This window comes from Chelon labrosus (genome assembly GCF_963514085.1).
Source record: "Chelon labrosus genome assembly, chromosome: 15".
NCBI classification, from domain to species: Eukaryota; Metazoa; Chordata; class Actinopteri; order Mugiliformes; family Mugilidae; genus Chelon; species Chelon labrosus.
The window spans coordinates 4704782-4732583 of record NC_140348.1 but is presented as its reverse complement, the minus strand read 5'-3'; the positions used below and the strand labels follow the sequence as shown (position 1 = coordinate 4732583).

The 27802-nt window shown below is 40.2% G+C and overlaps 1 protein-coding gene across 1 annotated transcript in view; it reads right to left on the bottom strand.

Moving 5' to 3' along the window:
• nrg3a (neuregulin 3a) overlaps nucleotides 1-27802 on the bottom strand; it is a gene marked incomplete at both ends in the record, with an annotated part of 320736 nt that overhangs the window by 2169 nt on the left and 290765 nt on the right. The window contains 4 exons of the mRNA XM_084561855.1: nucleotides 3869-4054; nucleotides 6628-6743; nucleotides 16742-16868; nucleotides 22834-22936. Coding sequence (XP_084417981.1) covers nucleotides 3869-4054; nucleotides 6628-6743; nucleotides 16742-16868; nucleotides 22834-22936 — 532 coding nt within the window. The remainder of the gene's footprint in view (nucleotides 1-3868; nucleotides 4055-6627; nucleotides 6744-16741; nucleotides 16869-22833; nucleotides 22937-27802) is intronic.

Below are 27802 nucleotides of genomic sequence, written 5' to 3'. Positions count from 1 at the left end.
TTACAAGTCTGGAGACAAACCTCCCCAAGCGCTTACTTTCCCCCTCACAAACGTGTGCTACTTCCTGCTTTGTGACTGAATGTAGAACTGTCCAGTATCTCCTAGACTGTGGGGTTACATAAGATATCAAATTCAAGAAACAGACTGCTCCAGCCCTTCATCCCCATTTCATACGCCAGGTGTCTTGGCAGTAACTTGGTTACATCAGCTCATCTAAATGCATTAAATGCGTCTTTAACCATTACTCCTGTCTCGTCTTGTAACACAGCTGCAGTGCACCATGATTACAGGATCTTTTATTTTGTGATGACTTTAGCAAGGATATATATAAATATATGAAGTACTTGGGTCTGTGCACTCGGGTCCTGTACACCAAGTCTCTGTTCCATATCTGGGTCTCAATCTGGCTTTGCTGAGCCCAGACGTAATCTCTCTCTGCCTCTTTCTAAGACTGACCGTTCCTTTCAGAGTTATCGTTGTGTCTAAATCCAGCTGTAATCTGGTGCAGAGCCTCATTATCTTTGTGCAATAATTCATAATCCTCTGAGAAGGCTAGGTTTTACTGCCATGTCAAAATTCAACTTGGAGACCCTTTTCCTTGTAATACACACACACACACACACACACGCACACACACTTCTGCCCTCCATCAAGGCGTGCAAAAATAGGGGTGGGCGGAGAAGGTGCTTTTTCAGACTCAAAGGAAATCACATCCCTGTTATATCTCCGCAGTGTTTTTTTTTTCCGAGACATGAAAACGTCTCCGAAAACCACAGCAGAGATTTAGTGGGCCCACAGAGAGGATCCTGCAAGCGATAAGAGAGGATGATGCGAGGGTGCTAATTCCCAAGATAACATTCACAGACAAATCTCTCTTTTGATGTGCTGAAACACAATCAGATTGCAAAAATCTATGAAGCACAGTTCAAATATAGACCCTGGAGCGATGTGGGAGCAGCTAGAGGGGTATTACAGAGAGATTGTGTGCAAGTGAGGTGAGATAAGTGACCGGCCTTTTATCTTTTACGGGAGCTCATTACACGTACAAGTGTTAACAATCATTTTCATTAATCCATTAGCCTAAAGATAATTTCCTAATATATCCCATCTGTTTGCTGATATGTTCCAGTAAAATCCCCATGTGATGTGAAGCAGTGACCTTGTAACACTGACACATGTACGAGAGAAGCAACACATGTAACGTTTGTGCATGCACGTGGGTGTAAACGCCTACACATGGACGCATACAGTGTTTACATGGAAGTGTTTGTCTAACTGAAAGCTCTGTATTTCATAAACTGTAAAATGAACATAGAAAGGGGGGGGGGGGTCTTTCAGACAGTGCTTGCAAAATATTGCAAGCACTGTCTGAAAGAACAAACATGCACATAGCTTCCCTGTCAGCCATTTTGGAGACAGCTTTATCTGAAAATAGTAGTAACAACACAGGACATTCTGTCTCCCTGTCAGCCATTTTGTTGAGATAACACTAGGCTTTTCAAACAGGCAACCTTTCTTTAACGCATTTTCTAACTGTCATATGATATCTGCACACTCCTCTATCACGTCCTTTTACTTCCCCACTGCTTCTTCTTCTTCTTTTTTTTGTTACGCTACTATTTTCTTGAACTCTTTCCATTTGTGTCATAACGGATTCAAACTGCCGGTCTCTCTGTTTCTATGTCTCTCCCTCAGTCTCTGTGCAGTCATGGTCAAATGTCTCCATGGCAACGTGGGCTACAATTCTGTGGGAAAGGGATGCTGTCGTCTGTCTGTCCATCTGCTGCAGTGCGAAATCTTACTTTAGAGAGCGAATGAGTAGTGAGTGATGGAGTGTGTGCAGGTCAGTGACTCAGTCAGTGCGAGTGTGTGCTCTGAATATGTGTGACTGATTGAAGTGTGTGCGTGAGTAAGCGAGCCAGCAGTATTATTATTATTTTTTCGGCGAGGGGGGGGTGACCTGTTCAGCTGTTCGTCGAAAACTGTGTGTGATATTAATGTAGCATCTGTGCACGAGTGTGTTTGTTATATGACCGTACAGCGGAGTGCACAGATGATCTATGGACAGGGAATAAAGAGTCCAATTTGGACGGCCATGGACACGTACAGAAACCAGAAGACATTCGGGCAAAACCAGAGAACAACTGAGTGACATTCTGGCTGACAAGAGGACACTTGTTGTGATCGTATGACCAGAGTATAATTTAAGCCAACGCTTGGGGCAGTCAGAAGACATGAGTCAAGCAGTGGGGCCTTTTGAAAGATACGAGGACACTTTGATTAAGCAGAGGAGACTTGGATCACATGGAAGAAGCCTGCATTGACCAGAGGATACTTGGGCTAAATGAATGAAAATTTGGTCCAACTGGAGGACGCTGAAATCTATCAGAGGGTCATCTGGGCTGAACAGAGTAGAACTAAGGACACTGAGCTGGTCACAGCATGTAGGAAGAACTGGGCTGAGTAGAATCCCTTCTAACCGGCCGCTGTTCATCTAAGAAACACAAGTCTCCTGCTTCCTTAAAACGACTAAACTGAAGGTGAGGAATTAGTTTAAAGCCATCTTATGAGTTTTGAAAATGTAAAATTATCTGACAAATGAACATTCATTTTCTTTTATTTGAAGGCTACTTAAATTTTAGTTATGTTTCTTTAAATAATCTGACTCAACTCTACAGCTTCATTTGCATTCATTTAATGAATTCCACTTAATTCCATCATGATTTTTTACAGTATAGGTGATGGTCTTATGCAGGCTGTGCAGAGAACACCGATGCTGACCCTAAGGCCACTTCAGAGGGCCACCTGAAAACAGTACGCATCTCATGACTCACTCTTTGGGCAAAGTATAACATTCAGGCAAATGAGCCCGCTTAAATAAAGATTCGGGGGCAGGGGAGTTCACCCCACACACACAACACTGAAGGTACATACCCTGAGATGTGTGTCCATCTCCTCGTTCTCTTTCTCTACTGTGCATTTAGGTCATGTGGAGCTTAATCCTGAGCTGGGCCCGCTGGGACCTGAAAGCCTGAAGTGAAGCTTGCCAGTCCAGGTGGGTAAAGCAATGACTCATGATCCACCATAAAATGGGTCAAAGCACATCTCCTTTCACACTGAATACCCTTGCCGCTAATCATTTGCACTGATCATCTTCATCTGCTCTGGTTGCTAAGCACATGCGGCTTTGTCTAAAGAGTGTAAACCCTACTGAGTTGAATTTGAACAGTATGATTTAATTATTGGTCCTCCTGCTCAGCCATCACATTAAAACACAGAGAGTCAGAATTTAGTGCAGGAATGACAAGAAGTCAAAAATGAGAGAATCTTGCATCTTGTCCTTAAAAGCTCGAGCACCCAGCACACCTTTTACTTTGAACTTATACTAGTGTACCGCAGACCACAACATAACATGACCTTGTTTTTATCTTTGCACAGCAGATTGGGAAAACAGAGGGATGAGGGGAAGTAAGGGAGGTTAAAAAAAGAAGTGCAGAGAAGGGCTTAAAAATATATATCACTGAATTGGCTTCGAAATATTGACTCTTGAAATTAAATCCAAAAGCTTTGTCTGTGGCAGGCTTGTATTTTTCAGTTAGATGTTTCCATTGAAATGACTCAGCACTTGGAGGATACAGCAGAGGAAGAACACCAGAGACAGATAAATCCTCCTAATACCCTTGATCTTAAAGCTGCACTTGCACCTAAAACATCCTTTATATATAAATACAATAAGTAAATCCATGTCAATACAGTATTTAAATACATTAGATATATACTTTCTAAGACCAAATTTGGTTTATTTCGGAAATACTTTAAATTTAAATTATAAGTAATCAGTTCCTTCCTTCCCTCAGTAAATTCTCACCCTTTTTGTGCTTCTGCATCCTTCTCAGATGAATCTACTTCCTGAAGGTGCTGGTAGGCGGGGCCTGAATACTTGGATCCTCCAATTGGGTTTAGCCTTCCTCTTGGTATGGGTGGAGTCCGGCGAGGAGCTGACCAAGGGGCTGCCCGAGTTCTCTGGTCGGGGCTGTGAGACAAGGATCCACTTCTGAGAGAGAAAAGAAGCCAAAAGAAAAATAAAATATGTGTCATGTTTAGTTACAGACACACCAAATGACATCAAAGAACTAGTGGCAATGAAAGCTTACTATGTATTGTTGCACTTGAACACACCACAAAGACTTTAGCCAATGTCTGGCTGGTCTATATGTTCTGCCTGCCTTAAAGGAAATAGCTCTTCATACCAGCCGGTGGCAGTAGTCTGTATTCATTATTCAAAAGGGGCAAACTGAAGAGCTACTGTTAGCTGGAAGGCTAGGAAGCCTTTGTACAGACTGGGTCTCTCTTGAATCATGCATATTTCAATGTTTAGATAAGATGAAAATAGAGTCTTCTGTGTGACCTTTAAACTTTGTCTTGTCTTTGTCTGGTCACTTCTGTTTCTCTTCTCATGCACTGGCTCTCTAAGGTGAACCACCAGTCAGAAAGATCTCTTTCATCAATGCACTCCCTCGCCGACACAATGAGCTGGATTAGCGGAAAAGCTTTTTACAAGGCCTGCTGCAGAAACACAGGCTATCACAGACAGCCCGAAACTAGCCAGTTATTGGCCTGGTTCATATCACATGACTATCATCTCAGGAAGAAAAGGTATGTTTTTAAGCCAGTTAACTATGCTGCTGCTGCTACTGGTATTTCCTCCAGATTTAGGTCAAATGCAAATCACATTGCATGGAATTAAACATCTCTCCATTAGGCCTTAGACTTCAGTTATTCAGTATCAAGTAGGTTTTCTATGGATCTGTTTTTCAATTGTTTTAGAGCCATAAAGATGTAAAGACGTCTGGTGAGCAGTTTAAAGAAACATATGTTTGTATCCACATGTGACCGCTGTCAAAGAGCTTTACCAAACTTTCTATTCAATAATCAGAAAGGGTGTTTTTGCACACAGTGATCAGATAACAAGTGATCATAAGCTCCTCTTGTGAAAATGCAAGTGACGTTCCTGAGATCCCAAAAAGTTTACATGACATGCAGAATAGTAGTTTCATGAACAGGACATCTGGATATTTACTCATATTTGAAGAAAACGGTTGATTTGTGGAGCTTTGATGAACCAGTTCTTCTGCACTACATGCAATTTATCCAAAGAGATTTTGGAGCCAGAGTGTTAATACGTTTTACAGAAATAGCAAATTCCTCCAGTCATCCTGCTCTGATATTTTTAGGTATAGGTTTAAAATGTTTGCCCAAAATAATACTTCAAGGCCTCATTTGTATTAAGCTCTGTTGTTTTGAGGAATAGCTTTGCGTCTAAAAACAGGCTCTTTAGCCATAACCACTGCAAGCATATAGTCAATCTCTTAATAGTGTTGGCACAGTTTCCATAAAGGCCTGCAAATTAGATATTTCTGCAACACAGAATTAGTCTTGGCAACTGGTGATTTTTCTGGCTGTTCTGGACTGTGCTATCCCAGTACTCTCTCCTATCCTGACAGTCGTGTCCAAATATCTGCCTAAGCTGATGCGACTGCAACAAATAAACCCAGATCACCCACTAAGGATGTCATTTGTGGTAAGAGCAACAGACTGCCAGCTAAGTAATCTTATGATCAACATTGCTGCTCTTCATAGAGAGACAATGGAATGGAGAGAAAAGGAGGGAGGAAAGTCTTGCAGGAGTTTAGCCAAAAGGTCAAAGAAGTGGACTTTGTGGTTGGAGGGTTGTCTGATCGTATTTCTGGTTAGTCTGGGGAAATCTCCTCTCAACTACTGCCTGGATCTTCTTTAAAAAGGAGCGATTAACCTCCAGCTGCTCCAGGAGTTGGAGTAACAGGTAGAAAACCATGGGTGTGCTGCTGAGAGGCTGTCAGGTGAACGCCTTTAGCTGAATAAGGATGTAAAAAAAAAAGCTTTATGCTTGCATTTTAACTGATTTTCCTCTGGGGTTAGGGTTAAAAAAATTCAATCTCAAATTACTGTCTTTTCACTCTTTCTCACACACAGGCAAAAACAAAACCTGGGACAGGGGCAAAGGTTTTGAAATTTATTTATTGATATATATAACTAAGACTACAAAAACAAATCAAACCCTATGTGTGGGACCTTCTTCCTCACTTTTTGGCTCAGCTCTGTGTTTGCTCATGTGTATTGTAACAGAAAATCCAGCCTTGGCAACGATGTGAATTCCGACTCTGTCAGAAGAAGGCACTTGTGTATGTGTGTTGGATTGTGATGCTGATGAACATGCCAAAACCCAGCCAACTTCAACGCACAGTGTGAGGAAAAGGCTTGCCAGGATTTCCACGTCTAGCTCACGGGCTTCCTATTTTATCTCTGTCCCATCTCCTGTGTGTTCACGGCTGTTATAGATATGCTTATTAACGTGTTTATAGCTTCAATTATAATTACTATCATTCTTCAGTAAATCAGCAATTAGCTCTGGCTGCACCGTAATATGGATAATTCAATTTCTCTCTTCACTGAGTCCGTGCTGATTACAGGAAAGGACAGTGAAGTTGCTCATTGTTGGTATAATGTGCAGTTTCCTGCAGTGAAGAGGGGTAGCTGCATCTCCAGGCTAGCATTACGCGTGCATGCGTGTGCAACCAAATTTCATACCTGTGATGTTTTGCTGGGCCTCTCGTGCTGCTGGGTGGCGTGGCGGTGATGCTGCACTGTGCGAAGCTGGACTCACGGACACTTCCCTGGCGAGGCTGGGAGGGCCGCTTGCAGTACTTGAGAATAAAACACAAAACAACACTTAGCTCCTTCAGATGGTCACACATATATTTTTACATCATGAAATATAAAGTTTCAACCTCGACTGAAACTTTTCCTCCTCCTTAAGCAGGATATATTAAGATCTCTCTGTGAACCTCCCCCATCATCCTCACACACAGAGCCTCAAGACGGGGACAGCCTATTGCCTTGATTCTAGGAGCTGATTTTCAGAGTCCAAACGGAGTCAATTTACATCTATTTATGCCTTCTTTCACCTTTCTCAACAGCATTCCGGCCTTTTTAGCGATTGAGGTATATTATACCGTGTTGAGAACAGTGGGAGGCTGCTGATAGCGTGATAAAATCAAGACTACAAAGGCTTCTGGTTGTGTCCCAACTCTTCAAGCAACAATGAAGGGAGGCGACGTCACAGGAGCCAGTGATTGCTAAATCTGTAGCGACTGCTTTGACAAATTGCAGTGACAAACGGCTACCTAACGATCCAGCTAATTTAGCAAAGCGTCCACTGTTAATGTTAACTGCCAGGGTGACGGCTAGTTTCTCACAATGCAGCCTCGTGGCTCACTGCTTCACACTCTGACGCCTGCTTTAAAGAAGTCGCAAAATAGAACCACGGACCAGGAATTCCAACAAATCGGGAGTGTGGATAGTAGGCACATATGTTTGACTAGTTTTTGAAGACAAAGTCTGCTTCATTTGAATGTCATTTAATTTCCACTGATATCTTGATAATAGCCCAGTGACATTACTTAGGGACAGCATGAATAAAATATCCATTGCCAAAAGATCCTCAGAAATTAGTATAATCTTATGGATACAGTCACGTCAGCATTTAATAGACAATCATATGCTCACACTTCACCCATGAGCTGAAGACATATATTTCACACACTCAAATTGTTCAAAGTGACTTGCCCTTAGTGTGATATATTCATGCACATTATTTTCATATCAGTAAAGTTCTCTGTCCTATTTCTTTTATGCTTTGCATCTGTATCAAACATGGCAGAAATACCATGAGATGAATTATTAATGAGCCCTTTCAAAGTCTGCATTTATCACAGAGCTGATTAGAGGATCTGTGCAATTAAACTCTGCGTTTCTTCGTACAGTGCCAAGAAATTGTTGGATGAAAGGGAGAATTAACTTCGATCATCGTTTAATGCTCCTCTACATCCACTTATACTGTTTTGAGTTGATTGGTTATGGTGGCCTCCTCAACAAGTCACCTTAGTGCTTTCAGATTTATCACATGGCCTTCATTTTGTTCAGAAAATCATTTTTTCCCATAATACTGCTGTATATCTTCTACTTTATTGCTTTCTATCCCCGTTGAATCTTCTTTTCATCCACGCTGATCCTTCCTTTGTTTCCTCTCCTTCCATCTTTCCTTCTCGTGTCTCTCATGCCAGGGTCTGTCTTTTAACTCCCTTTACACTCAGGACCATCTCTGGAGAAACTAACAAGCAATGAAACAAAGCAGTACTTTGATTTTGCTCTTCACAATACGCTTGACAAGGCAATCTTACTCAGACACACGGCAGCCAAGACCTGTAGTGAACTCCTTAAAAGAACACAGGGCAACATGAACGTGTTTTGGGCTTTAAACTTTAAAAGCCTTAAAGATGCAAAGGATGCTGGTTTGATTTCTTATCTGCTACGCATCTAGCCTATCTGTGTTTTGCATCTATCTTGAACTGACAGTTTTTCTCTCCTCAGCATTATCTCGCCATCGTCTAGACAGCGACTTCTGGACTTTTAAGGTACAAGTGATTAATTGTTGTGAATTTTTTGGCTCCAAAGTACTTTTTATGTCTTTTCTTTACAGAAAGTTTCTTTTTCTTGATGTCTGACTAACAAGGTTGTCACAATCCCTTAAGAGGACTCCTCTGCAGGACACCAGCCTCATTAGCATCACACATGCAGCCTTGGTTATGTGACCATTCAGACATTTGGAAGCTAATTTGTACTTATGACATACTTTCTTATGCAAGCTGAATTTACAGTACAGTATTTATAGACTTCCATCTCAACTGAAGCAGGTAATTAGAAGACCAGAGAGCAGGCTTTTTAGAAGCTTCTCAAAAGTTATCTAAAATCTTAAAACTTCGGAATTTTATTTTTAAACGTTCATCTCCGAGATACGTTTTTTCTTTCATGAAGTTTGATGCTGACCTCACCTCCGAAGAAAAAAAACACCCCTTAATCTTCATCGTGAAAAGCCCAGTAGAAATGAAATGGCATTTAAATAAGGGGTTTTCATCTTCACAAATTTAAGACTGGTCAAATTTTTTTATGAATCCTGACTGGGCAGCACACATTGCAGGACAATATTTAGCACAATAAGACAGAAATATCCAAAAAAACACAATTATGTCTCATATTAAAGAGACACGCAAATGATTACAGACACATAAAGGGCAGTTTTCTCTGTTTTCTCTGTACTTGGGCTGTTCTTTTGGCAAAGTGGCACAGTTGAAACATGCTGAGCCTAAAAGCCAGAGGTCGATGGATCGAAACCATCCCCTGCTTGGTGTAAACTTATTTTTTTGTAGCTAATTTCCCCACTGTGGAATAAATAAAGGTTTTCTTATCTTGTGTGGTTGGTGAGGGAGCTTTCCAGTTTTAAAAATGATTATTGCGGTGGAATGGAATGATAAAAAGCTGCCCTTGATTTGCATCATGGAAATTGTGTCACAATTTGGCATCTTGACTTTCATTTGGTCTGGTTGCCTGTTTCCCTGCTTCTAAAATTCTGTGGTTTCAGACCAAGCCACTGTTACCGACCTCACTTATCCTCTCATTGCATCACCTGATCTTCTATACCTTTCTGCTCATCTGCATCCATTTCACTCATTAGTGCCCTCTGTATTGTTATTTTTCTAATTCATTTACTTTACTTTTACAAGAAATGCTGGCTCCCATGTTTTTTAGTGTCATCCAATCAGAACGTCTCAGCCTCTGCTGCGTTGATCTAAATCTTGCAAGTGCACCAACTTTATGGGATTGCAATACCAAATCTTCCACTGCATAATCTTGTATGATAAATAAGAACTAAAATAGAATACATTCATTTAAGGGAAATCCGATGTATTCCAAGGAATGATGACTTAAAGCCAACATCATCCTGTTGCATCACAGTCTGAGCTTTCATCTCCTTTACTCTCTGGTGTTCTGACGCCACAAGCATCCAAGCTGTTCATTTCTCAGCCTGTGATTAAATATGAATCCAAACTTTTAACAGTGCAAAATTAGGCATGCGACCTAAGAACATAGGCCACAATTAGTGAAACAGAAACAGATCCTTTCAAGCTTAGATATGCTCTTAGTCTTTTTACCATTAAGAAGAAATAGATTGTCAGACCTGAAGGAATGTCCATACCTTTTACAGCGAGACAGAAAGAAGGATAGTGGAGCACTGCTTCTGCTTACCAGCTCAAGGACAGAAAAGTGCCTCTATCCTGTTAATGCTGACACTGTGTGGTTCTGCGTCCATTTTGTTTCAGCTTGAAAATAGATTTAGGCTTAAGAAAGATTGCCTGAGGAAAAACTGGGAACTGAGCGCATGCGTCATCCAGCAATACTGACTGTTTATAGAGGTCATCAATATAAATGTAATATTTTCTTGCACAGCTGCAGGCAAAGAAAATCTTTAGCTCCATAAACGTGAGCAGATACAAGCGGCAAAAGTAATCATCTCTTTGACAGTGGCTGCATGCCGAGCCTGGACATTTGTGGTGCAAAGGGTGCATGTAATGGCTTATATTAATGGATATGTGTGTGTGTGTTTGTATGTGTGTATGCACTGTAAAGGATGTTTTAATCTCTTAGATAGAGACTAATACACACCATATGCCTCTAGCGATGCGTTTTTCAACACTGAAAGACTATCCGGACAGAACGGGAGATGATTTTTATGATTTGTGCAGAGATGCTGGCATCAATAACAGCTTTACAGCATTATAAACACACATAGCTCTACACTCTCTAGTCTCTGACCTACGCTTAGGAGAGCAGGCTCAGAGTACAGTCCTGTTCATGATAGAGACAGAGCACTTTTAATTATATGGCAATGACAGGCAGACTCTGTGGAACAGCTGATGAATTCATGATAGGGTGGTAAAACCTGATTGATAGAGAAAGACCGACTGACTCAGAGCTGCTCTTTAGTTCACTGCTTAATCAAATACTTCCAACAAAGGGCCCTGCAGTGATAATCAGAAGTGTTCATTTTCTATCGTCGACCACTGCTGGATTGTTCTGCTGCCTTTGTCATGACCCACACGATCATATCATGTGTTTATCTCTAAGCATGTGTCCCTAAATGCAACAAAAATTTAAGAATCCAGCTGAGGCACACGGTAAAATCAAACCAGGGCCGTGTGGTGAGGACTGAAATTAAATGACTAGCAGAAATTCAGCCTAAAACAGCCCGCTGGGTTTGACTCTTTTGTGTGCGTACATGCTCCTAAAACTCCATTGACCCCATGCTTCTTGCTCTGTGTTCAGTATATTTGGTAATTGATTGCCTGCAGACAGAAATCAATGCGACTCTGGGTGCGTAGGCACAAAATAAACAAATGCAATTCATTTGCATGCAAGTTCCCCAAAGACTCTTGTAGAAAATAAATAAGTACAAAAAACACAAGGTTTAAAAGCAGCATTTATATACTAAATACAAGCTTTGTTATTTTTCTCAACGATACATTTTGGGGAGTCAGTAAACAATCAACTGTTATTCGGGAGCCTGTGTTAACAGAGCAATTATTCAAATAAAAGCAAAATGATTAATTTGAAATCTTTTTTAGTGCAAATCATACAATATTATTTTTGCATCCTGGCAGAGTCTACTATTCTGGGCATAATAAGAAAAGATAATCAAATATGCAAAATAATAATAAAGTGTTCCTTATATAGGAGAAAATCCTCACCAACCAAGACACAAAAACAGTCAGAAGAGTTTATTGCCAAAAACTAACAAGACTACAAAAACGAGTCTTCTATGTATTTATCACACTGATACGTCATTAGCTATTACTCAGTGCTTTTCATAGATTACTGAAACTCTCCAAACTATGATTGACCTCCAATATCAGGACAGCCAGACTTAACAGATAAGATGTTTTGGCCAGATGGATACAGACATCATAGAATGTGCCTTAATGTTTGTTTTTATATTTTATTAAAAGAAAAGGTTGCATGGAAGTCTCAACATTTTGCCTTCAAACCTTTTCACAGACTATTCAATGTGCAGGCACATGCAGTTATGTTCTAACCAGGTCAGTGAAACTCAATGTCTTAAAATGATTTCTATAACCAACAGATAACCAGTGTTAGGATTTTAAAATAGGAGTAACGTGGCAGAGCGTGTGCTGCACAGACACAGGAGAGCAGTTTAACCCCGGTTAATCTACTTTTCTCAGTGTGTCTGGGTGTGAAACAGTCCGACTGGCATTATTCCTTAAATGATAAAAACACACATTTTTCAAGTTTAAGACTAAGGTTTACGTTGACGTGTTTCCTGCTGTTTATTGTGAAAAGTTTTTCACCTTTTGCTCCCAAGGCTAGGCGATAAAAATTTGTCTCATTAGGCAGAACTATAAAATGAAGTCTGTCAAGAGCGTTATGCAGAAAGTGGATGAGTCAGAAGTCTGTCAGACGTTGAATCTTCTCGCTGGAATGCAGCAGGGCTAACCTCTGTGCCACCGATGAACTAAGCTACGGGTTCAGTCCTGAGGCGACATGTGACACTTAATTGAACAATTATAATTAAAGTGCAGCTTTTGGAGACAGTCTGCAATGTTAGCTGCAGCACGAGTGGCTCAATTTGTAACGTGTGTGCAAATAATATTTAAAAGAAACTAAATCAGTGACAAATATGCATGTATGATGGTGAACTATTGTAACCCTTAAATCCAAAATAATAACTGCTGTTGGGTGGATTAAAGGACGACTCCAAGAACATTTTGATATACACTATACTTAATACTGTGCCAGCCAAATTCACATCCATTAGAAAGAATTAAAACGTCAAGGAAAAAAACATAAAACCTAAACTGATTTGGAAAGTTATGAAAAGATATTACCAAGCTGAAAGGAAGTGTTAAAGTACAGTGACCCATTTAAAGTTTGGACAAAGCTCCAAGCTGACAGAAGAAGGGAAGTGAACATTCTTCTCATAAAAAAGTGATATAAGAAGATACACAGGCAAAAAGTAACAGCAAATAATGTTATTTAACTCTTGTCGATCAATAACTGATTTGTTTTTTTATGGGTTCTCTCTTGTTGGGTTGATAAACACAGAAATCTATTTGCATTTGTTTGCAGGTATTCTCTGTGACATTTAGGTGGGAATTGAAATGAAATATGATGTACTTCTAATGGCTGAACGATTCCAGTGATTTGTGTGAAATGTAAATGATACGTTTAGAGAATAATATTGACTCCTTTTCTGCACTCATTCTGTGCAGTGTAATTATGCCAAATCTGAGAGGAAGGCTGGACTGCTGCCGTTCCCTTGATCTTGGTGTTAAGTTTGGGAAGCCAGTTTGTTTGTCCTCGACAGACCACTCAGCTTGAGGTTAATTCGAGGAGACACACCTGACACACCATCTTCACAGACAACTCCTGATTTTACAGATTACTTTCAAGCCCTGGTTGGTTGTGTCTCCAAGCTACATCTTAGACATATGAACCCCTTGTGAACTGAAACTCAAGCAGAGAGCCTCAGGCAAAAATGCCCCTGTGCTTTAAATTCTGTGGGCTTGAGATTAAAATCGACAGGCTCTGTGCGGTCCTAGTTCATTCAGGCAGTTTTACCCCTGTGACATGTTGATTTATGTTGGGCATTAAATTATTTTACTTTTCACCTGGGCTTTCTACAGTTGATCATTTGCCAAACATATGATTTACAGTATATGTTAAACACGAATACTGTGGACCTTGAGACGGGGATTACACAGGATCACTTGATATATGAATATGACTGTAGATGATTGCTGGGACTGATTCTGCAGATATCCAGATATGCTTAATATGTATAGTTTCCTCATAAATGAACAAAATATAAACATGCTCAAAGTGTGCTCATTACCCTTCGTGTGTACAAATGCATATGTTAAATGTAGAGAATAATTTCCCCATGAGGGACCAGTACAAGAGAAAGAAACAAAAAAAATGAATGACTGAATAAATAAATAAGTCGCGTTAGTGCCTTTGCGTCTGCCAGTTACAAAAATGTGTTTCTCTAATCAGAAAACACTTTGATGACATTAGCCAGTTAGCGTAACTTAGCATATTTTTATAAAATGTGCAACTATTTTTGTTTAATATGGATTTATAGTTTTGTATAAAACTAGCAAATTGAAAATTGAAGTCAAAGTTAAATGCCAAAAAGTGCAGTTACTCAAAATCAGCATTGACGTCCATGTTAAAATGTCCAACTGAACACCGGAAATCAACGTCTTGAAAGCCTGGTACAAAAACTGTTATGGACATAACAGCTAATATTTCAAATGATGAAAAATGTAACAGGGAATTGTTATATAACTGCTCTGTTTTACTCATATCAATTAAAGTTATGTATAATTAAGAGTGTGGCTACTTTCAGTGATAGACGATTGCTGTCTACCATGGTGTCATTCGCTCCACTCAAACCCCACCTTTGACTGTTCTTGAATTAACTGAGTTGGTGGAGTCAGACACTGCTAAGATGGACACTGCTCTTCAGCAAACTTTCAACATTCATCCACCTATATAATGTCAACGCTGTTGACAGGAAACTGTGGTCCTTGGTGTCAAAGTCAAATGTGTATTCTGGACATGTCGATCCCATAGACTGTAGAAAAATTAACCTCAAAAGTGAAGCCAAAGAAAGTAGAGCTCCTTCTGGTGATTGGCTGCAGCATAGGTCCTAACTCCACCTCCTCCATGTTAGTGGATGGGACTTAGGCCAAACCTTAACACTATATTACACGTGAAATACATGTTGTTCAAGGATGGTTTCCATCATTGTAAGTAGTTAATATAACGCCGTTGCATGTTTAAGTGTCAGTTTTTCTGAGAAGTTTCGTTTTAATTATTTGACGCTATAAAAACAGGATGTAAATAAGTGGAGTCTTTAATTCAACATTTCTTTGTAACTGGTGGAGGTAGAGCAGAGCGGCGTATTAGCTAAATGCAAATGTCAGTGAATCTGGTGGATGTATGGACGAGTCATCAATAACATGGCTCCGCTATCACAGTACTGCTCAGACTTTGGCTACAAAATCGCAAGACGCGTCAGCTTAGCCAGTGGGAGGAAGTGGAGACGTGTCGTCCATTTTTTCTGCGGTTCAACCTTAGACTGTGATTTTCTAATTCTTTCCACCATTATTTCAGTGTCACACATCTTCCTCCTTTGTCAGTGATAGAGAACATATTTTCTTTTAGCAATTTATTTATTTTTTTCTCCAGGCAACAATCTAGGTTTATTTTTTTGCAATAACAAATCAGGTAGAATCTGTCAGCTGTATCATGAACTGCCTGCATGAATTGTAATTATCTCTACCTCGTGTGAACTGGGTTTCTCAGTGGATATATGGATTCCTGTGCTGCTCCCCCTCAGTGATTTATCCATCTTGTGTATTTTTAATGTGTTTATGATGGATCGAGAGACCTTTGTGTATAGGCCCACAGTACATGTGCTCCATATCCCTAGAGAAAACATAAAAATTATCCAATAAAGCTTCATGTCACACATGTGTACATTAGATTGGCATCTAATGTGATAAACACATTCAAAAAAGCTAATTTATGCATATTGGTGCACCAGTACACACATACAATCTCCCACAAGTGACTTTCAAATTAAGGTAACATTTTCCATGGCAGCTACTCCGAGACGCACAACTGGGAGACATGTGATGACACCAGAGCACTGAGAAGATGATGAATGACACTGCCAACCAGCAGCGAGCTCCCAAACCACTGAACGACTGCTCTCCCATAGACCTGTGAGACTGATGCAAGTGGCCAGGTAGAGACGGGCATACATACTGATTCATATGCAGCCAGAAAGTGCAGGGGTTATGAATTTAATGATAATTCTCAGAGGGGTCGGGGACACATACAGTGTGTGCAGTATGTGTCTGCTCTGAGATAATACCTTCAGGGACACTGCTCCCAGGTATCTCATTTTGAACGTCTGTTGGCTTCAGATAAAGATTTATGTTGCTTTGTTGGCTTGTGTTAATGCCAAGTAATGGTATTGGTTGGAAAAACAACTAACCCCTTAAGCCCCAGGCTACTTAAAAAAAAAAAAAAACTAAACATTCCCAAGTTGAGTCAGTAACAGTTCCCCAACTCTGAGGCTAAAATGAACAATCTCAGAGGTTTGAAAAACTCCAGCAAAAATTGACTTGCACATATTAAAGAGCATAATTTGTGGCTCAGTAGGTAGAGCGGGTTGTCCACGAACCAGAGGGTTAGCGGTTCGATCCCCGGAATGTGCCACATGCCGAAGTGTCCTTGAGCAAGACACTGAACCCCCAGTTGCTCCTAGTGCGTGGAGCTGGTGTGTGAATGTGTGTGTGCTTGTGTGAGCCAACGGGTAGATGTGTCTATGACTGTAAAGCGCTTTTAGTACCAATAGGTAGAAAAGCGCTATATAAAAGCAAGGCCATTTACCATTTACCATATAAATCTTAAGTTTGTGAACAGTTCTGTTTTCCAACATGTGCTGAATGTTCTCTTTTTCAACTCCACTAAATTAGATGCAATACAAGTGAAGCACAGCAATGCCACATCCAATATCGTCACAGTAGCAGTAACTGAATGTGGTAGGGTTTGTTTTCTTAGCAGAATCAGATCTATATGCTGTAAATAGAACGTCTTTAGAAATGATATAAGAAATGCTTCTTTTGAGACTTGTATATGCACATATATGAGCATCAGACACAGAAAATACTTTTAAAGAAAGTTAATACGAAAAAAAACAAACAGCATCACTCACCTCATGCATTTGCAGGTTGGTGTTGGGGGCCCTCATCTTGGCATCCAGGGCATTATGTGAATTGGCAGTGTAGCTTTTCAAACTGCGACTCTCCTTCAGGTGGGCCTGGAGCTTCTCTCTGCGTCTCCTAAACACAAAGGAAAGCACATGTCGGATGTCAGGAGAGCTTTGGCCACTGTCAGCTAAATGAATCCTTTGGAGGCCGCAAACATGCAAACAAGTGTGCATTTTGTTAGCTACTAGTAGGGGTTGAGTATCTCTCTCTCCAGTTGTTTATTGTGCCTCTTGATACATGATTCAGCCCGGTACAATATGTAAACAGTTATTAAGAGCCGATTCAATTCCACGTAAACAGATGCCACTTTTTTATGTCCATCTGGGAAATTAAGTCTTTTTAACAATTCAACTGTTGCCAGTCTTTAGTATCTTAACTGTCAATTTTCAGGTCATATCTGTTATAGAATTTGGTTTAAATCTGCTGCTGTAAGTCTGACACTTGCACATCAGTCAAAAGCCTTTAACCTTCCTTGGCTGCTTTCACCTAAAAAGCCGTCGGTTCCTATTTTTTCGTTTCATTAGGCCCGGAACTTCACTAATAAAACCTGTATTGCATTCCTCAGTGTTTTGCAGTAATTAGCTTTTGCAGGCTACATCATGAGATAAGCCATGTCTCACTCGCAGCAACTCTGTAATTTTGGTCTAATTAATTCCAAACAGGAGCTTTGGGACAAACAACTAATTATAACAAGTTTAAAAAAATGTTGTCTGTTGAAAAGTAAATATCACGGATGAAATGCTCTACTTAACATGTGAGCAGTCTGCAACAAACTGTGTAGTTCTTGTCTCCAGCCATTTGACTCCAGCTGTCATTCCAATAGTTTTGACGTGCCACAGCAGTTATAATATTGAATCTCAAATTGAAAAAGTGGGGTTCATTACAGACCAAAGCCTTTCAGTTAGACTTTAGTGTTCTCATAAAAAGCTACCTGACACATAACCAAGTTTAATATATATATACGCCCCGCTTTATCAAATGTCCAGTCTTGTTCTTATGAAGGACACCAGGGAGAATCTACTTTCTATTAATTTACATCCACCAACAAATTTTAAAACATGAAACTGTGGTCGAGGAGGATTGCATTCCACCAGCTCTATGCCCCTGAGGATGCAAGATAGGAAGAAAGTGAGCTACCTCAGGTACCACTGAAAGTGAGCTACCTCAGGTAATACTGCTTCTTAATTGCTCCTTTTCAAAGACTTAAAAATAATAATAATAAAAAAAAGAATATTCCAGTCAATATGATGCAGCTTGGCTCCATTTAATAACTTCTCTAAGGAGATTTAGAGTCCAAACTATTCATTTCCCTGATTTTGGCTTTCAGGCTGAATCAGAATTCTTTGTAATATGTACTGCAAATACACAGAAGGACCAAAGTCATTGACTGGCAAACTAATTAGTTTGACCCTAATCTTCCACAGGCGCAGAGCTGACTCCATGACAAATAAGTCTGGAGATAATCATGTCAGAGGAAGTGGAATAATTAGACCTCGTGCAGCAGAAGGAGGTAATCTGATTACTTCAATACGTCTAAAAGATGCTGACCAGTGTACATTATTTGTGCTTAATTATCACAGAAACTGGTTCCCCAAGCGTGTGTAGTTATACTGACCTGGAGGAAAATGCACAAAACCCTTGTATCACGACTTCACTGTGTCGTGCCAGAGGTATGCTCATTATCAGATACAGCCGATGAAGCCTTTACAGTTCCCGCCTCCGAGACCCGCTGCTGAATGACAGCAATGTAATGAAGTGTTTACAAACAGGCTCATGGTAAGCCCTTATCCTCTCCTGTGGCACTTTAATTACATTTTCTTCGAAGAAGGCTGCGACATTTGGTACGCACTACTTTTGGAAAAGCATTTGCTAAATATGAAAGATCCATTATCTCGTCTTAAGCCTTTTCACAATCCGGCTGTTTATTTGATGCTGCGGCAGAGAAAAGGGGGGCTGCTAGCTCTTTATGACGGAAGCATATGCTTTTGCTGTGATCAAAACAAACATTCAACCCTTTATGTTTGTTCAGAAACGTATCACATATCATCTCGCATCTCCCGCTGTTTGAACAATGCAGAAAGTTTTGCTTTGTTATTTCAACACTAACTGCTCCGAGCTGTTTGGGGAATATGGTAAACAAGCCGACACATACTGTCAGACTTATTTGAACCATGTCAGTGTCCTCCAACATCTCCAACTTTCTGTAACCGACCTGACTTCCTGTAGCTGTGAGAACTGCTCCAGCCATTAATGTGTTCTGTCTCCAACGTCTGATGTCAGTCCAGATTCCTTCCTCCTGGCCAAGTGTCTCTCCTTCCTGACTGCTTGCTCTGACCTCAGTCCACCTGCTGTCCTTTTTCTGTGTATTTGGTCTGTGGCCATTCTCTGCCAGTTTGTCTTTGCTTCTCATGACAAACGTATCAATCGATCTTTGTGATTAGTCTTATGGTTTCTAGTGTTTACCTGAATTTTGTCTACTCCCTTATCAGATTTGTTTGCTGAGTTTAGGACTGATACCTGTGGTCCGACCACTTTTTGACTAAAGTTTATGAGTCCTCATCTCTTGGCCCTACATATAAGACAACAACTAAAAAGGGAGAACCTGTGTACCATTATAAATTTTAATGTTAACAATGCTAAGTTATGGGGTTTCGCATTTTAATCTTCTTCAATATTCTTTCATATGACTGAGAACAGATTATCTAAGGATTATGTCCATAATAGACAGTTTCTTCATACCACAGTTTGCATCCAATGTTTGGTGCCAATGCAGGCACTAGTTTAAAATCCCATTTAGCCATCTGGCCAGCACATGTGAATTGCTTTGAGTGATAATGTATTCATAATAAGGTTTTTCAAATTTTTTAGATTGCTTCAATTTTGTCTCCCCTACTGAAAAAAAAACCCAGCATCTAACCATGTGCGAATGATTTTCATTTCAAAGTCCTCCGTGAAGTGGAGACTGGCTCAGCATGACGGAAGCTGCATACTGGTTGTAGTGTAAAAAACAAAAAAATAAGAAGTCTTGCTCACCAAGTGCTGTGAAAACCACTTCAGTAGATGTTGGAACAGTGTGTACATCGTGTACAGTACATCATTCTGCTCAGCAAAGGTCAAACATCATAGTTGAGTGACAATAAATGCATTTCTGAGTGGAGAGGGACTTGATGCATGTGGAGCTTAGCAGTGTCTTTCAAGCCAAACTGACCCCAGGTTACCTTTGGTCACCACCAATTAATCTTTATATTTTAATTGCCTACATCTAATCATAAATTAGCCATGAATTATATTGCAACTGACATGCGCAAATACTGAAGAAGACAAAATCTCAAAAAAGTTGGAACTGGACATTTTGTGCAGCTCTGAAAGACTGTTAAATGTGTTTTTTTTTTCCCCAAACTACTTTTATTGAAGTGTCTGATATTTATATAAGAGGAAATGGCTTTTACGGTACAGAAACCAGTAGTAGAGAAGGAATGTAAATGTATCTAAGCCCTCTCCAATACAAAACATATCACTGTTAGTGTTGGGTGATCAAAAACTCAGGGGTTTATTCAAAAAGTAGGTGAACTGACAAAAAGGAAATAAATACATATCTGAGGCTATATCTCTCACCCTCGCCTCTGACCCTACCCTACTGAGGTAGGGTCTAGAACTGTAGGGTTTCGCTAAAGTGAAAAAGTGGTTGGCATGGTTTATGAAACTTATCCATGGACCCCAGCATAGTACATTTAATCTATTTCAATTAAATGAAATGAAGAACATCTCTGATCCCAGCTGCATAGCATGGAGGAGAAGGAGAATCCCAATGACGTAATATGAGCCATCTAGCTAATAGAGTCAGGAAGCCTACGAGGTCTGCCTCAATCCTCTGCATCGTTTCGGTGACAGGTATTATACCAAAAGCGCTACTGATGCAACTGGATCAAGAGAGACCTGGAGTACCTGCAATAGTGTTTTATATTTATATTGGAACGATAATTCCACAGAGATGGGCAAGACCGTAACGTATGGGACATCAGCAGGGGCAAGCTGGCACCTGTCAAAGATCGGGTGTACACAGATCGGGTGTACACAATTTAACATTGTATTAGACCATGTGTAGCACAGATTAAGAATGGACTCAATATCATTCCATAGCTTGTTGTGAACCGTTAAATGTAAACCTTTTAGAACACAGATGGATGATTAAAGCTTTAACAAAAACATATAAAAAGTATAAAATCAGCACTTCAGTGTTGGAGAAAAGGAGAAAATGTCTCTATCCAAACACACTCTCACTCCAGCATGCTGCCCTTTAAAGAGCAATGACCACAGCATGAAGTGACGAATCATTTGTCTTTCATTAGGCTGTATTTTCATCAGGCTCTTTCTTTCTCTGTGTGAGAGAAAACCTTTGACTTTATCGTTATTCAGGTCGCTCCGATTTGCATGAGCACTTCCTCCTGATCTGAATGCATCTTCTTTATTGAGCAAGCAAGTTCCCCCGACTCAATTACGGATTCATTGAAAGTGCCTGTCCATCATCCTTGATCCGATTATGCTGCTCGCTCACTCACATCATTATATTAGAGAGGAAAGCCTATGGAATTACAGTGCCATCTATAACAGCCTGCTCCATGGTCCATGTAATCTGAATGACAGACTGCCGTTACTGTACATACCGGATGTTTGACCCATCCTGTTGAGATTCTCACACCCGGGGACATAGGTAAGGTCTTTCATATACCAATTACTATGCACACATATTAACTTCTGCCCTACAGAAATTTGAAATAGGAAGAGAGGGACAGGAAGGAGAGTGCAGGAGTGCATGAACCACATGAGCTGACCTTTGGCTGATAATAGGCTATGAATATGTGTGCGCATGTAATGAGCTTTACAAACTGCAGCAAATACCCAGTCGGGGGATTCATTCGAGACGTCTGATGCCTCAACACGTTGCATCAGCCTTCACCAAATTAACAATATGTCTCCTTGGGCCTTCGGTCAACCCACATCCAACAAGGCTTATTACCAAATACATGTTGCTCACCGAAGGACCTGTGCCAGACGTGATCATGAACGTCATCTGCAAAATTTTAACGTATTAAAAAATTTGGAGAAACTTTCAGTTTAAAAGAAAGTAAAGAAGACAGATGTTTGGGGTGAAATAACATGTCACTGCAGTTAATGTACTTGTCAGTATACTACAGTCAAGAGAAAATTGCATTTGTCACACCTGTGCATGGTTGGAAAAATGCAGTCCATCTGAGAGCAAGGCAAAAGACCCAGCACAGTCCTAACCCCCTGTGTACACATCTGTCTATACCTATTTATCATCTGATCACTTTATCCTGTGTAATTCTCTTCTTCTTAATCACATCTCTCTTTTCAAACTCATGTAATTTTGGTGCAATACTATTTTTTAAGAGCAATACTTGTATTGGAGTTTGTGATTATTCATGATATTCATGAATGTCAGTATATACTGTATATATTCAGCCTTTTATTTAACTTGGTTTTCCACCAAGTTATCTTATCTTCTACTTATTTGGACTTTGTGTGCTTTTTCTGTATCTTTCTGTATAAACTTAACTGAGTGCTGCAGGTGCTAAATCAATTTGCAGTAAGATCTGATCAGTATTAACATATGTGCCTACATTCATTTTTTACATTCAATCTAAAATGCTGCAATTAAGCTTCTTTCAAAATGTATTTGCTGCTGCGGTTTAGTTGTGCAGCAGTGTCATTTCAGGACACAGTGATGCACAGCTACATTCATTTTGTAATGAAAATTTACAACAGGTATTTTGCTCAAGTTCTTCTTGTGTGTCTTGTGTGTTTCTCAACATGTTGGGTTAACCTGGGGGTTTGTTTACAGCTGTTGTTGCTTAAATCCCAGATCAACTGCAAAGATGGAAAGGTTGTAAAATACTAACCGTGCCCTGACTAGCGGGAAAAGTTGAAGTGATAATTCATAAAATGTACATAAGAACAGTGGTTGTGATATGTAGTATATATGTAAGGATTTAAGGATGCATGTTTATCTTCTCACTTGTTGCGGCAGTAGAGGGCCATACACAGTGTTCCCAGGAGGCTGATCGCCATGGCGATGGATGTGATTGACAGCACCTGCCTCTTGTACACCTCTTTGCTCTCTGTGGAAAAACAAAACAAAGGAAGAAGCCACATTAATGTATGAACAAGAGACTCTTGGGAAATAAAGTCACAGATCATGTACACATCTTTCTGTGTGTGTGTGTATGTGTGTGACACAGACCAAGGACGAGGAAGAAAAAATTGGTCTTTTGTGCATTTGTGCGTTTATCTGCTGAGATCCCAGAGTCCATATTCACAGAGAGAGAGAGTTAATACACAGAATTAAACATGGTTTTGAGATTTGTACTTCCCCACTTTTAATTTCTAACATTGTTGATTGCAGCACCCAAACAGCCATTTTAAATCATCAAACAACCATCTGCGTTGCTACGGCTCTCTGCTGCTTTTTTTGTATCTGCCTTAGAGATTCTTTCAAGTGTACATGTAATTACTTTTGTAATAAATAAACCAAATAAAACTTAACATAACAACTCAAAACCCATTTACAATAATCAAACACCTATTTACAACTCTCCAGCAGTGCTTGTTATTCTTAGTTACCGCACAGCCTTTCAGCTCATTTTATCAGCTCTACCACATCGAGTAATGGTCCGATAGACACCAGACACTGCTTTTGAAATGGATGCCACATGTAATGGAGCATGAATACATGGAGACAAGAAGAGTTATGGTGCAGGGGGACACCATTAGTGGAGAAAAATGGAAGCTGTCTTGTTTGTTCCGAACAAGTAAATCATAGTTGCCTTCAGATACATTAATAGGCGATCAATCAAGTTTTATTTAGCGAGGCCCAGACCTTGGAAAACCACAGAGATGACAGGTGTAGGGGTTTTACATTAAGTGATTGAGACAAAGCTTTACTGCAGATGGGTTTGAATGGCTACTTTAGTGGGAAAAATAATAATCACTGCTCAGGAAATTACCGCTAGTAGCTGCAGAATGAAACCACTACCACTTCAGCTTCATGGAAACATGACTGCTGCCACTGCATCTTGCTCAAGGGCATCCTGACAGCAGTCAGTGAGGGACAGTGTTGCTAATTCAAGACCACATGAAGCATTACTTAAGCACCACTTAAGCATTTCAGCTGCTGTGTCCAACAGGTATTGCATAAACATTCATTGTCCTTATCATCCTTAAAGTTAACAGATGATGCAGATGTTGTTTCTGTCTTTTCTTCTCCTTCTCATCAGTGTCATAAGTTATGTGTGTGTATGGGGGGCCAGTGATTTTTTGATGCCTCTAATCAGAGTGCACCACAAGATTAGCTCACTGACTATAATTATATTGTTAGAGGGAGCTGGAGGTTGTGCCACAAGAGTGCTCTGAGGTTTGCTGAAAAGGAAGGCAGACAGATAGAGAGAAAGAAATATACGGGGGTGGGAATAGGTGAAGTAGAGATGTGGGGAGGCCAAATAGGAGAGAGAGGAGAGAGAAGAGGTGCAGTAGGATATCTGATTAGATATATGAAGCTCCAGAATTACTTGCCACAGTGCAACCAGTAGCACCTTTTCATCAGATCCTCCTGCCTAGAACCGAACATTATCTCCAGTTTTTTAATGCAAGCCAAAAATGTGTGAGCGTCCAAGCCCAAGCTAGGTGGATTTAGACTCACAGAGCTGGGGTGCAACATTTGGGCAATAGTCCAAACAAGCAGCAGTGCATCTCATCGTGTCAAAGTGTGGGTGTGTCTGTTGGTGCATTAGAATGTAACCACCGTGTGAGAAAACATTTGATTTCCTCTGATTCACTGCAAACACCGCTCCCTCTCTTTATTCATGATCTCGCTTGCTACACTATAGGAAGCTTCTGAAACTTCAGAATTTGAAGGAAAGTTTATGGTTGACAAATAGAAATACAGTTGGTGAGATGCTCATGTCCGATGAAGGCAAAAACTTCCATCATTTGAAATTATACCTTAGGAAGACTTGATGTGTATGAACGCCTTTCATATTTTTGTGAACTGTGAACTGAACGCATAATTTTTCCAACTGTGAGCACAGACATGAGTTTCACTCAATCTGGAGGGAAATAACGACGTTCACCCCCATTCAGAAAAAAAAGGAAAAAAAAAACTTTTACGACAGCTGTCAGTCGACATGCGATTTACAGCATACAGTATGACTGGTGCAGCTGAAAGAGAAGCCGCCTGCGGCACTGGAGAAGCAGCTGATCCACACAAACAGTTGAGTTATTTCCTAGCGGAAAAAATATCACGGGCTGGGGACGGATGGGCAGGTCAGTCAGAGATTCTACTGATTTTGGAGTCTTTTATCGCTACAAACTGAACTTTGTTTAGTGTGAACTTACATATCAGTGTATATGAAATTTAGTTCAATAGCTTTAGTGGGAATACATTCAATTTATGATAAAGATTAACAAGTCGCATATGCATACAGCACGCTCAGCTTGCAGTTAATCATAAATATCATGCCACGGTCAGGGAGGTCTTCTGTCTTCCTCCTAACCTCCTAAATCCTTGTTTGGACATACTCCTCCTATATGCACAAACACACTCTCTTGATGTGAATAAATCATACGGCTTGAGAGAGGGAAAGCATGTTCATGTTCAATCTGTGGGGCTACGAGGTCACGTCTTCTATTTATTCTCACTTCAAACTTCTACTTCTGCCCCGCAGAGTCCGGCTAGTTTCTTATTCACAGCAACGTTATTGAAAAATAGAATTAATATTTCATACTAAAGGTGGTTGCATCAGAAATATCGAGGTCCTGCTGTGACACTTTTGTGTGTAGTCATGTAGAAGATGTGTTTGCAGCCACCATATATTCAAAATACCTCTATAACAAATGTATATTATAGAGTCCCCAGCTTTCATTAAAAAAAATAAATAAACAATGCACAGCTATGAAATGAAGCATGCAAAAGTCAAAAATACTCCCTAACAATTAGAGTGCAATGTGACTATAGTCTGTTGACAGAGTAAGTTGGCATTTAAACAGAGTGTCTCTCAGGCATGCTGAGCCCTGGCAAGAGGGCTTAAATCTGCCTGCTGGGTTCATGACATACAAACAGAAACAGTGGACACAAAAATGCACTTGGCAGTACTCCAACACGTGCATATCTATTGCTACTGGCTCTCTCTTATAGAGCGTCTGTAATCTCAACCTTCAGCCTCAAATTTTGGTCAAGTTTAATAACTCCCCGAGGCTCGACTCCCCTGCAAAATCATCCAAATAATCGCTTGTGCATGAATAAATCTTGGATATGATGTTTTATACTCCATGAAGGCAACGTACTGCAAGTATAAGCGATATCTCACCCTTTCATTTCAGTGACAACCAGTGCCGGCTTTGTGAGTCATTCAAGGATTTCTCTCTAATGTTTTGGACATATGGACGAGCCAGACTGCTGGCAGGCACTGACACTGTCAAGGTCTGTTGCAGATATTAGGGGTAGGTTTATTCAGTTGTGTTAAATTTGTACAATTATGAATTAAACTGTGGCCTCTAGTTTGAGGGCAGTAAACTTTAATGTTTAGTGGCAGCACATTAGATTTGGCTCAAGGTTGACTCGGTGCCAGATTTTAGATGATTGATTGTGAAGGACTAGTTTTCTGCTACAAGCTAACACTCCAGCATATACATTTCTGATCCATAGGTTCTGATTAGTAGAATCCAGAACTCGACAGCTACTGTACATATTCACTTATCAAAAATGAGTCTGGTAACACGCCATCTGGATTTTATTGCACAAAACTGATGACCAAACAATTTCACTGGCCCGGATTGTGCCTGAGCATCATCAGTTCTCAACAGAGAGACTCAGGATCAGGTTTCCATTAAAAACAAAACAAAAAAAAAAACTGTTGGCAGGGGAAGTCGAGTTGGCTTCCAGGCTTGACGCTGCTTGAAAATAAACTCACAAGTCAGACACATCTCAGTTTTAGATAGGTTGATTTGAATTATTTTATTACTGAAGTTAATTTCCTCAAGTTTAAAATCAGATTATTAACTGTGAAATAATCAATCATTTAGCCTTTTAAAAAGAAACAGTGAAATATAAGTATTTAAGTAGGCAAAATGAACCTCTTCAATAAATCATTTAGCTGTTGGCAGGTTTAAGGACGCTGTCATTTAAAGGCTCCATAAAAATAACTTTCATCACAGAGTCACATTTATCAAGTTGTAGCATTTGCAAACTTTTTTGACGTTCATTTGGGTTACGTAGCAATTTTAATCTAACCTAATCTTAACTAACTAGAGTTTGTCTTGCCATAACTGATCTTATAAAGCATTATCTTTTCTTTTGTTATATCATATCTTCCCCTGACATTTCCAGACTGAGCTTGGGTTGATCCAGTGTAGACGAGACTCTGATACTAACTACAGTATGCTTTTTATATCATATATCCTTTTGTATGCCATGAGCTGCTGAGACTGACAGGACTGGAGAAATGAGAGGAATGACATAACGAGCACAAAAAGCGATCAGGGGATGCAGACAGACAGGAGCAGGATTCTGCACCAATTGCTTCACGGCCCTGAGCATTAGAATTTTCATGTGCCAGAGTCGCAGACTGCTGATGGTGGATAAAGCCTTTATTTATGCAGGTCTGTCGTGCTCGAGTAAGCATGTTCTCTTGGCTGGTCACGGTCCTTTCCTCTATTACTTGGATAGCTTTATTTGCCCATTTACAGACTGAATCTATTTAGGTGACTGCAGATATTGTTATTGTGGTAATTTTCTATCTTTCTTTTTACCATTCTTCTTATAATATCCTCTTGTGGTCTGGAGGAGGTCGTTGTAGCTCGGCATGTATGGCTATTAGCCAGTCTTCTGTTCCCTGCCTGCAGCTTGTTAACAGTGCGGCGGGTGCTTGGCTTTTCACTGGCAACAGAAAGAAAGATCACAACAACCCTGTCCAGGCTTTTTGTTTCTGGCC